This window comes from Anolis sagrei, chromosome 1 (genome assembly GCF_037176765.1).
Source record: "Anolis sagrei isolate rAnoSag1 chromosome 1, rAnoSag1.mat, whole genome shotgun sequence".
Taxonomy (NCBI): Eukaryota; Metazoa; Chordata; class Lepidosauria; order Squamata; family Dactyloidae; genus Anolis; species Anolis sagrei.
In genome coordinates this window covers 25,321,615-25,337,351 of record NC_090021.1, presented here as the reverse complement: position 1 = coordinate 25,337,351, position 15,737 = coordinate 25,321,615, and the positions used below count along the sequence as shown (strand labels likewise).

At 40.3% G+C, this 15,737-nt stretch overlaps 1 protein-coding gene across 9 annotated transcripts in view; it reads right to left on the bottom strand.

The window, feature by feature from the left end:
• The window catches only part of KLC4 (kinesin light chain 4), a 68,421-nt gene that overhangs the window by 28,323 nt on the left and 24,361 nt on the right, over nt 1–15,737 (bottom strand). For 7 of the 9 annotated variants that reach the window (XM_060754441.2, XM_060754434.2, XM_060754440.2 and 4 more), the window contains exons 2-10: nt 13,776–14,047; nt 11,803–12,033; nt 11,411–11,489; nt 10,990–11,215; nt 10,657–10,744; nt 8,912–9,013; nt 8,012–8,185; nt 7,798–7,897; nt 7,269–7,321 (exon numbers count right to left, since the gene is read on the bottom strand). In XM_060754441.2, coding sequence (XP_060610424.1) covers nt 7,269–7,321; nt 7,798–7,897; nt 8,012–8,185; nt 8,912–9,013; nt 10,657–10,744; nt 10,990–11,215; nt 11,411–11,489; nt 11,803–12,033; nt 13,776–14,024 — 1,302 coding nt within the window. In that variant the 5' untranslated portion in view covers nt 14,025–14,047. Of the gene's footprint in view, nt 1–3,917; nt 6,747–7,268; nt 7,322–7,797; nt 7,898–8,011; nt 8,186–8,911; nt 9,014–10,656; nt 10,745–10,989; nt 11,216–11,410; nt 11,490–11,802; nt 12,034–13,775; nt 14,048–15,365; nt 15,451–15,737 lie in introns of those variants that run through there. The other 2 variants (XM_060754436.2, XM_060754447.2) reach the window with 2 other exon arrangements.

Here is a 15,737-nt window from a genome sequence, read left to right as displayed (position 1 = left end):
CACTAAAATATAATCCCTCCATAAAAAAAAATCTTTGTAAGCCTTTCTAGGCCCTGCAATGCAATTCTATGGTATGTTTCTTGCCAAAGAACAGTCAAAACATATGGCTTGCTATTATTCACACTTTCAGACATTCGGATGGGGTCTTGGAATATATTCCTGCTAATACAGGGGGTTGTATTGCATATATACTACCATTATAGAATGCAGTTTTAAAGATGCCACAAGATTTCTCCCTCCTTTGAAACAAACCAGTATGTCAAACATTCTGGAAACTACTTCAGTTGAAATACTGAAAATTACCAACTAAACGACCTCCTGATATAAAACAATAAACCACCGTGTTCCAAAAAACCCACTGTGCTTGACCTTTGCAATGAAATCACAGAAAGCCCTGTGGCAACTTTAAAGACTTTTGAACTATGGCCATTCACAAAACCATCACAGATAAAGTATCCTGGATCTATGGTTGATACATGTAACCAGGTGATACATGTAACATGGTAAGACTGCATTATTCCAGTTCACGTTTATGGGGAATGTTTGTGTCGCTATCAACTGTTCTGTGAAATGGCCAGTATTAATATAATTTTTCATTGTTTCCATTTGAATTTACTTGGAACAACATATTTGCTCTGAACTGCATTTCAAGTATATATTTTGTGACCTACAGAATATACTCCCCGTATCTGAAGAAACTGGGTTTTTTTTCCACGAATGCTCATGTAGATTGGTTAATCTTAGAAGTACCCCAGAACTATTTGTTATTTTATCTGCAACGGATCAACAGTTACCCCCCTAGAAATGACTGTTACTAGGAAGTTTAATTTGCAACCACTGCAATTCAGAAGGAAGATTTTAAAAGACATCAGAAAAGGTGTCTGAGATCATTTCACCACTAAGTCAGACAATTTGATTAACAAGACTGGATTTTAACAGGCATCCCTGGGATGACTCAGAGAATATGGCAGAACAACACATTATATTTTGTTACAGTGTATACATGTATTTTGGACAGTAATAATATGGACTGCTCCAGTGTCTGCCTACAAAACATGTTATGAACATTGTATTCCATTTATACAGTGTATGAACCAGTAGACCAATTTCTGGGATTTAGAAACTCACTGACCTACACTGATCCACAGACTGAAGTGTATTTAACTGAGAGACACAACGTAAGCTACAAAATGTGCATGAACAAGAAATCTTAGAAGAGCTTAATACAAACTGATTCTTTATCAAGTGATAAAATTGAGGAAATAATAGCTCTCTTGAATAGCTATTAAAACTAGCATATTGCCGGATAAGAATAAAATCCTATGTATTCTAGCATATTGTTTCTTACTATACACAGTAGATACAGAATCACAGAGTTGATAGAGACTAAAGGGCCATCCAATCCAATCCTTTGCAATGGACCAATACACAATCAAAATACTCCTGAAAGGTGGCAATCTAGACTCTATTTTTGTGGATAGCTGTATACTTAATTTGCCTAATCTGTTTTTAAAACCATCTATCCAAATAGCATGATACCTGGAAACAAATTCCATAACTCAACTGTGTGCTAGATGAAGCGCCTCTTTTGCCTGTTACAAGTCTTCCACCATGCAGGTTAATTGGACAGATTGGGGTTTCAGTGTTAGGAGAAAAAGATAATGTGTCGTCTCCTATCCATTTTGTTGACACCACGGATAATCTTACCTACCCCTATCCCCAATAATATGACTTTCACTTCCTAAAGCAAGTTTAGAGACTTGGCCAGACATAGAAAGCCAAACTCCAAAGTTCAGCACTTCTCTCAATGCATGCCCTTATCCTGGGAACAAATTTCTGGCTTGTGAGTTCTTCCCACTGGAACTATGCCCAGTTATTAGCAGCTTATTTTTTGTCTCTTCTCCATTCTCTGAGGCGCTTTGCCAAGACACAGGACTCCAACACATTTTTTCACAGGTTTAGAAGAACTTCCTGATTTTTTTTTAAAAGCCCCTCCGAAAAATCCTTCTTCCTCCAATCAATTATTTGGCATGCCTGGTTATATGAAGAATCCCAAACTTGGACTAACATAAACAATGACTTGGACTACCAGAAACAATATTGCAGTGCTAAGTGTGTTTAAGAAGTAGTGGAACATAGGGAGTTGCTTTACTGTTGCCATGTCAGATCAAAGACCACCCAGCTTATTATGGCTGACTATGACTGGCAGTGGTTCCCCAATATTTTGCAGATGAGTCCCTTCCATTGCCACCAGAAAATAAAAAGGACTGACCCTGGTCCATTTTGTGTACAAAGCATATGATGTGTCATTGAGACACAGTTCTTTCCAAAATTTGACTCATTCAGCAAGATTAGGTGACAAGTAAACTTGTTTGAAGCGATGACAGATGCGCAAAGACACTCAATAGGACCATTCATAATATGGACTCATTACGAGTAAAAAGAGTGCCTCAAAGGTATCTTCAGAGCAGGACATCTTTCTGTGACACTCTGCTGATGACTCGATAAAAAATGATAGTGTAGGCAAAACTGAACCAGCTTTTACCGCTTTTACAGACTTCCAGAAATTTTGCAGGTAAGGTCAGCTGAGGTTCATGTCAAGTTAACTAGACCAAGGCCAGCAACTGCAAAGGCTGATTGGCACATTTCCTAGCTTCTACACAAAGCAACAAGACGGATTAATAACCATCGGTCAAGAGTTATTTTCAAAATAGTAACGACACACTGTAACTCAGAAAGAAAAGATCCTGGTTATTAAGCAGAATATTGTAATTTAGTTTGTCTGGCATTACTCAGACTAGCTCTGTTCTCCTTTCAAGGCAGGAGGGAATTATAAGCATCTGGATTTAACCTTCTAAGGAAGTAGAATTTTGTGTATCCTTAGTGAGCACAAGCCAGCTCTGTGTGTTTCAGTATGGTTCATGCTTATACAACAAGAGCACATAACTTGATTTCCTCTTGTATGCCAATCCAATTGCACCACACAACAACAGCTGGTAGGTATTGCATAGAAGACAGCAACCTAACACTGATGCACCAGTGGCAGGAATCATGGGCTTCTCAGATGATACTGGACTGCAACCTAAAACATTATTTGGCGTTAGGTATGCTGGTTAGGGTTGATGGGACCTGCAGTTTGGCATTATTTGGAGGGCTGCATTGTTTCTACTTTTGTTTTATAGAGTAAGTATCCTATTTCTGTCTCATAATATCCTAGAGCAGTGGTCCTCAACCTGTGGGTCCCCAGATGTTTTGTCCTTCAAATCCCAGAAAGCCTGACAGCTGGTAAATTGGCTGGGATTTCTGGGAGTTGTAGGCCAAAACACCTGGGGACCCACAGAATGAGAACCACTGTCCTAGAGGATCTCCTTCCCAATGGTCACATATATCATGGACCTCTCTAAGCAAAAAAGACAAGTTTACGTATTTCTAAACTAGGGTGTTTTCTGAGAACCACAAAGGGGATGCTAGCCATCATTACCCTGGTAATTCATCCTCCCTCCCAAATTCCCCTTCCCAAGTATATACCACAGAAAAGTTGTACAAATAGCTCAAAACCATTCATGTAAGGGCTAAAATAAGCACAAAAAATACTTTTATCAAAAGAGTATATGACCAAGCTAGCTAGATGATTTTGGAAACTGTAGTTCATTTTTTCTCAAGCTCTGGGTTGGGATATAAGTGCTATCCAATATACTATTGGACTGTAACTCAGTGACCCTAGCCAGCGTAGTGAATGGTATGGGAATTGTAGATCAACCCCTGGAGGACTATGTCTGCCACAGGAACACAGTTGAGGCTGCAGTTGTATGTAAACCACTATGTTCAACTGGCATATTTCCGAGTAAATTATGTAAGGGTACTATGATATTAATGGAATATGATAAAGAATGTAAAAAGGCAGTACTTTACCATGATTGGTTTTATGACTTTTAATAGCATGAAAAAGAAAAACAAAACCAAGAATGCCAGTGGAAGAAGACATTAGAGAGAATGGAGAAAGAATGAATACATAACTGAAGAGGAGCTTCACATTCCAAAAACACCATATGATCTCACACTTCTCCATTGCTTGAAAATGTCCTCTGTAATTTTGAAAAGTTGCAGCTCACTTCTCTATTTAGAGAAAAGCTGATGCAGCTTAGCTGTTGAGAAGCAAATTAGCTGAAAGGCCACAGTTCATGACACTGTTTAGCCACTAACTCCATGGCTTGCCTAAGGCCACTCTTCCTTTCTTAGTCCTCTCCTTACACAGATGATATGGCAATTACAATAACAGCAGCATGTGCAGCTACTGAGCACTAAATATTCCTGTAGCTCATCCAGCAAGCTTCTCTCTAAAAAAAGATGATGTTTCCATTGATTCAAGGTGTTACTTGAAGTTGAGCTGGCAGACATATAAAAGGTCTCCATTTGCAGACAATTTCTGCAGACTGATTTGTGAAGTGTCTTCCTGAGCTGCTGCAAACGATGACCAATTCTTACACTTCATAGAGGCAATGCATTAGATGATTATTATACAATGCAAGTCCAGATTATACATGTGCAAGTCCACTGCTGCTAAGTAGCATCATGTGGGAAGTAAATAGCTTCTAAGTTCAGGTGGGTGTTGGATGTGTTACTGGCACAAATCTTCATTTCACAGTATCTCCTACTTCATTCACATGTAGGGAAAAACCAAAGTTCACTGGCAGAATACATGCCTTGTGTACAACTTCAATCCTGGACATTTTCAGTTTCAGATGATGGGAAAGGCTTATGACAAACAGAACAGATTGATCACTAGTCTTCCTATTTCTAGAAGAAACAAACATGAGCCTTCATCACTAATTGACACAAATGCTTGTTGAGTGAAGGACCCAAAAAGGGAACAATTATGGGTCACACTACAGAAAAGGTGATCTAGTGATACTGCAAAAACATGAGGAGGACTCTGGCCACCATGTTTCTGAATTCAGCTGCAACTGTTTCCCTATAACAAATAGTTTGCTACCTCCTTATTTGAAATTATTTGGATTCTACACAGAATTGTAAACTCCTGATCATTAATATTCAAAGGAATGTTGCCGGAACAAAGCTTTGCATGGCTTTTCTCATGGATATAATCAGAAATTGAGGTGGGAAACAGACAATGAACACCATGGAAGAACCAAAAATACCTGTGGTAAAAATGACCAGGGAATGGAAGGTGGAGGCTTTATGAATGCAAACCCACTTAAGGCAAGTGTCAGGATAAGGATTCTAATCAAAAGGAAAAGGCAATTTTGGTCCAAGGAGCTTTGGGCACTGAAGAGGGAGGATGAAAATGCAATCATGATGGACATAATTTCTTATTTAAACCAATAGTGAGCAGCTGACACTTTTCAGACTATGATCCAAGGGAAAAATGCTCAGCACACAGAGAGGAGGTAACTGAAATATCTCTTAGCTGCAAGATGGCCCTATTTAGAATTCAGTTTGTATAATAGGAAGCTAGGGGTGAGGGGAGAATGAAAAATATAAACTTCAATAATCTCTGCTGGACGAAAGATGCACTGAAGCCTTTAGACCAGGGGTGTTCAACTTTCTGGTTGCCCAGGGCCACATTAGATGAACAATTGTCTTGGGCCACACATAAAACATGCAGACACTCATGAGCAAGAAATAAAAAAGGTATGTGCATAATTTTCATTATAACTGCCACCACAGACAAGCACAAAAAGGTCTCCACATAATTGTACGCTGCCCCGTTCAGAGGCTCTTTTAAAATCATCAAGCATGTCTTCTGGCTGAACTGTTAGCAATTATAATGTGAATTACGGATAATACTCCAATATTTGTAGCCATAACATAGTCTGATTATTCTACTTCATTCTGTTGTTGTTGACAAAGTTTGCGGTCAAGAAGCATCTAATTAGGTTATCCCCCCCACCCCCAATTTATCTCATCATGTTTTAAGTTAGTTTATGATGTTGTGTTAGGCCACTTTCATAGGTGCCCTGAAACGAATGCAAACAAACTTAAGACCCTTACATGGGAAATGTCTATACTTTGTTCAACTGATTAGCACAGAAAGTATCAGAAGCAGTAGGATATTGATACATTTCAAAGTGCAGGTGATAAATTGATCTGTATCTACAAATCAATTCTACCAGTGGCCATCTCTACTAGCAACAAGCTGTTTGTGAATCTAGTGGGTTTTAATTAACTGTTCAAGACGAAGCAACTTCCAAACACTTTCCATAACAAGATCAATTTACAACATATTTCTACATCAGAATTCAGTCCATTCCCTTTTCCTGTATTACAATGAGAGTTTCAATCCCATGCACTCTGGCTGTATCACAACACTGGTCAGACGCAGACCAACTTCCTATGATATTGTTTAAAATGTGTAGATTTCCAAAGGAAGACAGGGCAATTGTTCACCACATCAAAGGGTGGAACCCTTCTCCAAGGATCTCAGGCTCGATGGCACTTTAATAAATATCTTGGTCCCTTTCCAACCTAATCTAAGCATTAGCTTCTCTCTCCTACAACTGGAAACAGAAGGTGCTCAGGAGGAGGTGACGATGCAGAAGACTGCAGCTTCTTTCTAGTCCTTGCATCTCTGCCTTCAGGCTCGAGAAATTATTTGTTTTTTTCCTGATCAGGCAAATGGCCTTCCAAATAAGCAAGCTTTAAATTCCTGGTTCTGAAGCATCTGTGGCCCAAAACCTGGAGTAATCCCTCCATCTTCCACTCTCCAGTACGTCCTAGGGAGTGCACTATAACAAAGAGAAAATATGCAAGCACAGGAAGAACATGACAATCAGTTCCATTTTCTGCCATGGAAAGTTAGTGGTTGGTACTGCCCAAATTTTCTTGACTCCCCCACCCCAAAATACTGCTCCATTGAGCTTTTACTATTTTTTGCAGATACTAACTACCACATTTAGCACCCTCAAACAGTTCCACTCTAAGGTAGGGGTGGGGAATTTCCAAATGTTGCTGGATTACACCTCCCAACATTTGTGACCACTGTCCATGCTGATGGGGCTGACTGGAGTCCATCATCATGCGTCATGCCCCACCAGCAGCAATATGGAGAGGTGAGTAAGAAACAACAACAACAACAACAATAATAATAATAACAATAATCCATTATTTCTCAAAGACAAAGAAAGGATGTCTCCAGTTCTGAGAATCCCCTCAGTAAATGATAAATGAGCAAGACTGGCTCAGGTATGTGTCACATTCCTCCTGTCACCAGGCATCAGTGCCTTTCAGAATGGCATTGTTGCACTCACCTTGCTCATCTCCTCCCTTTCTTCAGCATGCATCCATATAGGTTTGTGTTCATCTGCAGGAGAAGGGGAAATAGGGAAAAACACACAATCTATTGATATTTCTAGAAAAACCTTCCCTCACCCCCTACAGTCAGCAAAGGAAGATGCTGATGTGTTAATTTTTAGACTGGTTTTCTTGTTTTCTTTTGACAGAAATGCCTTTGTCAGCCATGAAGAAAGTGGGTAATGCAAATGTGCTGTGTGTGCGTGAGAAGGAGATGCAAACACAACACATAACTTTTCACTCTCCCATCAGGATGCAGTAACACAAAAAATAACCTTCTAGTCAGAATCAGGACCAACACTGTAAACTGCTGCCTTGGTGTACTACTATAGGAACAGATAAACAATAATGTCCCTCCATAATTAAAATGTCCCTTCATAACTACATTTTTAAGTTTCTCAGCTTCAGCCTACTCCTTTTGTTAAGCTCTATCGAAGCCCTATCATCTTTTCACCCACAATGACACTTCACTCTTTGTGTACATACCATCCACAGAGCCAAATTCCTTCACATGGGCACGGGTGAGGATTTCTTTATAGAGTACCTCTGCATCTTTGTATTTGCCTTGTTTCAGATAGCAAGAGGCCTGGCACAGATTACAGAAACAATATTTTAAATACAGCTCACAGTGATCCAGCCCATGCATGCAATGTCCATCATCATATATTTGAACAATCCTCACATCATACAATGGACCCACCAGATTGTTCTTTGTTTTGGCCACATTTGGATCATCAGGCCCTAGGCAGGATTCGTAGATTTCCAGTGCCCGGCGGTAGTAATATTCAACTTCTTCATATTTGCCCTGATTCTGGCACAGCAAAGCCAAGTTATTTAACTGTTTGGCCACATCTGGGTGATCTTTACCAAGAACCTGAAATAAACAGATATAGAAAATAAACTGGAGAGAGGGAGGGAGGGAGGAAAGGTGGCAGGTAGGCAAAGTCAGAGACCAAGACGTTTTTATTGTTGGAGAATATGGGCCACAGATATATCATGGGAAGCAACAATGTTTGAAACTCTAGTATATGCAATTTTCTCTACAATGGGATGAGCAAAGTACAGTCTGCAAGCCATATGCAAATACCAAAGTTGTTTTGTTTTTTTTCTCAGCTTGAAGAGTACTTGCATTTCTCCATCTCTGGAAAATGGATGGGGCTCAGGCTGGGCAGAATATTTTACTGCCTCAAAATGTCAACAGTCCCCAAGCAAAGTTTCTGGGTGAGGTGCTATTTGCTATTTTTGCCACGGTTTGAAGAATTTTAGGCCCCTGCACATCTTTATCAAGTTACTGATAGGTCTTTTGTCACAGCAGGAAGTCACTGTCCTGAACTTGTTTTGCTCCCCACAATTTTACGATTAGGCAGGCAACAACAGTGTGCAGCCCAACACATCTCTCCAAATTATGGCAGCTGCTAACCCTTACTATCTATATATAGTTTGGTATTCATTTCCTACTACTTATTTCACATGCAGACATTCTCTTTTCCTAATGAAAGTATATATTGCACACTTTATTACTTTAGCTGGACTGTAGAATCCCACTATTTAATTGCCTAATATTGACTCCCTCCCTACTTCAAAAGAGAGAGAAAGAAACCTTTTCCCGGATTTCCAGGGCTCGCTTGCACAATGGTTCTGCCTCCTTGTATTTTCCCCTTTTGCCATAGAGAACAGCCAAGTTATTCAGGGTTGCTGCAACCTGCAGAAAAACATAAGGATTTCTATTTGAGAGCAAAAACAAAGCAAGCAAGCAAGCAAACAAACAAACAAACAAACAAAACCCAACTCAAGGGAGCTTAAAAAAGAAAATGAGCAAAATGAACATCACTGGGTATCCTAAGCAATACTCATTGAAAAATCATTGTCAATCAATGTCAAACCAAAAAACAAAACTCAAATTGCAACCATTTCTCAAGATGTGCTAAAGCCAGTAAGCTAAAAATGACCCTTTTCAATTCACACTGTCTGATGTGGTGATTGTAATATATTATTAAATTAAATTACATTCACACATTAGTTTGCCTCTATTACCTACACCTGCTTCAAGGTGCCATTTGAAGCATGCCATATGAACATCAGAGCTGGCTTATATATTGAAGCTGCCAACTCTCTACTGAGCCATTGGCACTATGGAACACACAGAAAGGCAGCACTAGCCACAAAATGATCTGTTACATCAAGAATGTGTAGAGCTTTGTATAAAAAGTGCACAAAATAAAATCTATCTATTGTTGTAGTGGTAGTAGCTGCTGTACACCTTCAAGTCATTTCTGATTTACGGCTACCCTGAAGCTACCCTAAATAATCTTTTGCAAGATTTATTTAGGAGTTTTTGCCAGTGCCTTCAACTGAGGCTGAGAGAATATGACTTTGACTCAGGTTGGATCTATAGCTGAGCAGAGATTCAAACCCTAGCCCACCTATCCCTAAAATATCCATCCTATTTCTCTTGAACATGCCCAGCATTTTTTAAATTTTAATCATTACATTTGGCCCTGCCACAGGTTTTAAATGCGTCATGATATTATTGTTATTGTTTTGCTTTGTCATGAGTTATTTATTGTTGTATTGTTGTTGTTGTGTTTTATTGATGTATTTGGGCTCGGCCTCTTGTAAGCTGCACCGAGTCCTGAGGGAGATGGTAGCGGGGATTATTATTATTATTATTATTATTATTATTATTATTAGCCCTAAATAATAAATAAAGGATTATTATTATTATTATCCCTAACCCAACTCCCAAATTAAGCTACACTGGCTTGCAAAAACATGTACAGAAGATATTATGTCCTCTGCTTATGCTGTTTTGTAAACATAATAAAATTATGCAAGTGAATTAATAATTAATACAGTGCCCTCAACTAGGAGCAGCCTGTCTTTGTAAGTTTACTGTTCAAAAAGCAGGGCTGCAGATTCTTTGAATAGAAGAACATAACAGCTTATGTTTGAGTTCCTCAACAACTGGTATCAAAGTCCATACTGCCTCTGATTCCGGAAGTAATACACGGCCAGCTATAAAAACCTATTTGCAGTAATATTCTAAAACTTTTGGCCTGATTTCCTCCATAGCAATTTCATCTCCTTAGTTTGTAGTAGTGGAAGTTCCTGCAAATAGGCCATGTTGCCTATTTAACACCTCTTTGCTCTAATGAAAGTTCATACAGCAAAAAGAACTGTCTTTTTTTTACTCCCTCCAGCTAACCTGGCACAACCTGAAGTCAACACATGCTATTGGCAGGCTCTGCAACATTTCTGTGGTTTAGCTGGCTATAAAAGCTACTTTCTAATTGCCATCTACACAGATTTTTCCACCTAGCAAAACTGAAAGAAATTGCTACTTACTGCAGGATGGTCCTTGCCAAGAGTCTTTTCCCTAATAGACAGTGCATCATTCAGCAGGTGAGCTGCCTCCTTGTATTTGTTCTGATCCCTGTAGGAAGACATTTTATGAATACTGTACAGTACAATCATTCACATCAGAGGAAAATATTGACTGCATTTAATTTCTCAAAGTCAACTCATCTCCCTCTTCTGCACATATTTTTACTTTAAGCTTAACATATGGAGCATTTCATATTTGCACACAGGGTAGAGCCTTATGGGAACTCCTTGTACAACTTGTGCAAACTATCTGAGTAAGGAAACATCTTTGAAAATTGAGGACCCAGCACTTACCTATATACTAAGGCCAAGATGTTGAGCATTGTAGCCACATCAGGATGATCATGGCCCGATGTCTTTTCCAAGTCCTCTAGTGCCTGTTTGCAGAGAGGCACAGCCACTTCATAGCGTCCTTGTGAGGCATACTGAATCACCAGGTTATGGAGAGTGCGAAGGCGTGCAGGAATCTCATAACCACCTTGCTGGGCAGCTGCAGCTGCACTACTATGTTGGTGAGGCACTGCAAGCATATATCATAGTTAGAAAGGCTGTATTGTCATGCTGTATCCAATTGAGAACTGCCACCTATTTCAATTTCCTAAATTCCAAACTCGCCAGTAAATGTGCTGGCAGACCAGTACAAAGGCAGTATAAAACACTTCCTCCCACCTATTAATTATTCTCCCTTTTTGAAGAATGAAGGAATGCAACCTACACCCTTGGCCCTGATCCTCTTCCTCATTTGGAAACAAGTCATCCAAAGAGTCCTTTGTGGAATCGCCTTCCTTTTCCTCCTGAAAAGAGAGAACCACACATAAAATGAAATTTAGAAATGATATTATAAAATGAAAGGATACATTGTGAGTTCTGAAACAGGGATGAAATTTTAATTCTCAACACTGGCTCATTAAAATGTTTTCCTTCTTGTCAAAACAACACCAATCCAATTTCAAGGGCAAGCGATCTTTGCTTTGTCTCACTAAGATTCAGATCAGACTTATTCAGTAACCATCAGGGTGTTCAAGAAAGATCAATATTATTGGCCTCTAGTGGGAGGGCCTCCAAGTAATAGATAGATATTCTCCTCCCAGTCCATTTGATGCTCACCGATGGAGACACGTCATCATCATATTTCTTCAGCTGGTTCATGAACTCCAGGTGTTTCTTTTCCTCTTCAAGCTGTGCCACTGTCTGCTCACTGCGTTGCAGCTTCTGCTGAGTGTTTGCCAGCTCGTCCCGCAGCCATTGGTTCTCTTGGCACAGCCGGCGTACTTGGGCCCTCAGTTTTTGCTTCTCAGATTCAACTGCGTTCAGATGGTTCGAGAGAGCCATCATCACCTGGCACAAGAGAGGGAGTGAGAAATTGTTTCTGTTGAATGCATGCTAGATACTTTCTTGACTAGGCCCCTCTTTAAAAGAAATCTATTTAACAATGTATCCAAAAGCTTCCTTCCAGTCAAGCCAAATCCCAGTGGAGAGATCAGCACTGGAAGTTCTGAGGCCCACAGGAAATATGCTCACTATTTAAGGTGGTGTCAAAAGTATCCAAATACTTGCATCTAGCCAGATGTTTCAAGCTAGAATATTAAATGCTCAACTCATAGTTGGAAGGATGCAGCACTACAGCAAATACAATCAGTGCTGTATCCAGCATTCACAGCCTTTGTTGTCAAGGGACAGGAAGCTTGTGGAAGTTCAAGCAGTGCAACAAATCAAAAAGGACTCAAACTTTGTGCAGAACAGCCTTTCCATGCAGAGCAGTAAAGGTGACCACCCCATTCTGGAGTCTTCCAAGACAATATTGAGCTCTCTGGCACATTCTAGTTTTGTGCCCCACAGAAAGTTTGGAAGTGCTACTTTTTAAACTGCAACCCCAGAACCCCACTGCCAACATTGTTATTGTGTGGCTTCAAGTCATTTCTTATTTAAGGCAGCTCTATCATCAGGTTTCCTTGGAAAATTTGCTCTGAGAGGGGCCTGCTATTGTCTTCCTCTGAGTTTCAGAAACTTTGACTTGCCCAAGGTCATCCAGTTGGTTTTTATGGTTGAGCAGAGATTCAAACTCTGGTTTCAAGATGTAGTCAGAATGTCAAATCACAACAGTACATTGGTTCTCACAGCCAGCATATGTCACCCCAGATCTTGTTGGCTGCCTCCTCCAATCCACTGTTTGTTGATGAGGAAGGGAGAAGCCGGGTCACTGGAAGATAAGGATGGGGAAGAGCACCAAAACTGACTCTGCACTTTATGTACCCATGGCATGGTTGTGTGCCCACAGCTGTACGTATTCGGCCAAAATGTTCATTTTTCTGCTTTTGTTATATCTATAAGAAATTAATTAACTGTCCTGAAGATGTCCCAAGTTTGAGTTAGGGTAAAGGTAAAAGTTTCCCCTTGACAATAAGTCTAGTCGAGTCCAACTCTAGGAGTGGTGCTCATCTCCATTTCTAAGCTGAAGAGCTGGCATTGTACAAAGACGCCTCCTAGGTCATGTGGCTGGAATGACTGCATGGAGTGCTGTTAGCTTTCAGCTGACATGATACCTATTAATCTACTTACATTTGCATCTTTTCGAACTGCTAGGTTGGCAGAAGCTGTGACTAACAATGGGAGCTCACCCCGTCCTGCAGATTCTGGTCAGCAAGTTCTGCAGCTTAGCGGTTTAACCCACTGCGCCATGACTGCTTATTTTGTGCAATTTATTCCACTGCTACAGAACACTGAATTATGCTTCCAGCACAAAACTTCAACAATGGCGCTAGAATTCCAAGTATATCTATATAGGAATAAGGCTAGAAGAATGATTTAAAGAAAGAAAGCTTAATTTACAGAATGTTGACCCCTATGACTTACAGTTTGATTGATCTGTGGTTCTGTGAAAGGGAGGAAAGCCTCCAGACCTATCTATACCTGATCAATACGTGACAAGTGCACTTACCCAAAGTCACCCTAGTCAGCATATTGAATGACTTATTCATGATCTATTCAATTATTTATTTACCATTTTTGTAAAGAAATTCTGTTTCTTCTGCTGGAACTATGTACCATAGTAAAGTTCTTCGCAAGAGACTACATCTCACCTGTGCCTCTCCAAGGCCCAGCTCAATCATCTCCACTGACTTGCGGAGCAGGTTGGCTTTCTCATGTACAAGGTTGGCTTCCTCGTCCTTCTTTAGACACTTAATGGTTTCCAGCAAGCTATGCAAGATCGAATTGTGTTCATTCTTCAGGGCCTCCAGCCCTTGCATCACCAGTTTTGTGTTGGAAATGATCTCCTCTTGGCTTAGTTTGTCCATTTTCTCTTCCCTAGGGTACACCATTGTGGACATAGTCTTTCAGCTACTGCCTCCACCTAAAGAAGAAGAGAAAAGGTGAAATTATTCAAGAGCAAACCCTTATTTGGAGTGGGAAGACCCTGAAAAACATTAAAAGGCAAAAGCCATGTACAGATGATGCTAGAGGAAGACGCCTTATTCCCATTTAGGTTCATTCTCTGAAGGGAAACCCTAATGATCTGGGACTCTGTGTTCTTGTCAAAAAAGGCAGCACAGAGTGTGACCAGTCACTAGCAGTAGCACATACAGGTAAAGATGAGGCTACGTCAAAGCTGACATTCATTCTCCCACCGCCCCCACACCTTTGGGAATCAAGAAAGCTGATTTAGCTGCCATTTAAGAGCACAAGGGGAAGCAAAATGAGCCCAGAGGTCATGGAGATTTAGCCAAGAACAGACAGAATTAGAAACAAATTATTCCAACACAGTAAAAAAAAAGGAAAAAGCCGAAGTTTTACACATATTATTTTTAATTCCTTCCTGCAACAAGAGCCCCTTTTCAGTTTGAGACATATAAACTATACTTTGTGAACTACAAGAAAACATTTTAAGGCTCTAATGAACAGACCCTGGTCCTGGCTCCACAATAAGATGCGCTTTTCTTTTCTTTTTTTTGAAAAGATGGGAGACTGCAGGAAAAGCAGTGAGGCAGATAAAGTAAGGTGGCAGTTAATTGTTCAGCTCCAACAAGGAGGCTCAGATGTAAGGTCCTTTAATTAAGACTTCTAGACTCAAGCAAGACACTCTATGCATTTTCCCATCTCCATGCCCTACAGTTGAGTTTTCTAAGAAAACAAACATTGGGAAGCACTATATAGGTCCTATTTGTGACTCTACATAAATACTAGATTCACCAGGTCTGAACAAAAAGGTGAGGAAAGAAACTGCAACCAATGCATGCTTGAAACCTGAAACACGCTGGGAGTCAGGTAGATCAAACGAGTAATACAAAACTTTACATATCTATAGCCAGACACATAGCCACACTGTGTCCCCCCACCCTCCTAGTCCATAGTGAAAAATTTAACTGAAGATTTAGCTATGGAATCTAAAAGAGTGGTCACAGCTAAAATATTTCCTTGACTAATAGATCCTTTCCCAATCTTTTGTCAAAACATGAGATCTGCTTTCTCCTTGTTTGCTGCAAACAATAATCTAGCTTTGATTCCTCTGAGATACATGGCAGAGACATGGACTACGTAACACTGACAGCTCCATTCCAGACATGTTTATAAAGAGCCCTCTCCTCCTTTCACCCTCCCTTTTCCCCAGTCCCCAGCCCCACCTTGCTCTAATGCTCACCCTATACCCACAGGTTTGGACAAGAGGTTCTTACCTCTTTAGCAGCAGACAGAGCAGTCTGTCCAGGTTGCTTCAGATACAAAGGCAAGCAAGACAACCTGGATTCACGTGATCCAGCTGGCAGGAAACCAAGCTGTTTCACTAGCCAAGGAAGGAGGGGAAAAGAAGAGGGAGTCAGCTATCAGCAGATCTGCCTTTGTTCTCGGGTAGTCCCACCTCTGTGTGTTCTGGGCTTTTTGCTAGGCAACGGCGGTCTGCCTCCCCCATGTTTACTGAAGCTAACAAAATGCCCCACTCAAAAAGAAAAAAAATACCCTCAAAACAATGAAAGTCTCTCAGCAGAGTTGCTCACTACTCTCAAGGTGGCAACTTGATTTCTGAAGAGCAGATCTTTTCATTCAAGTGC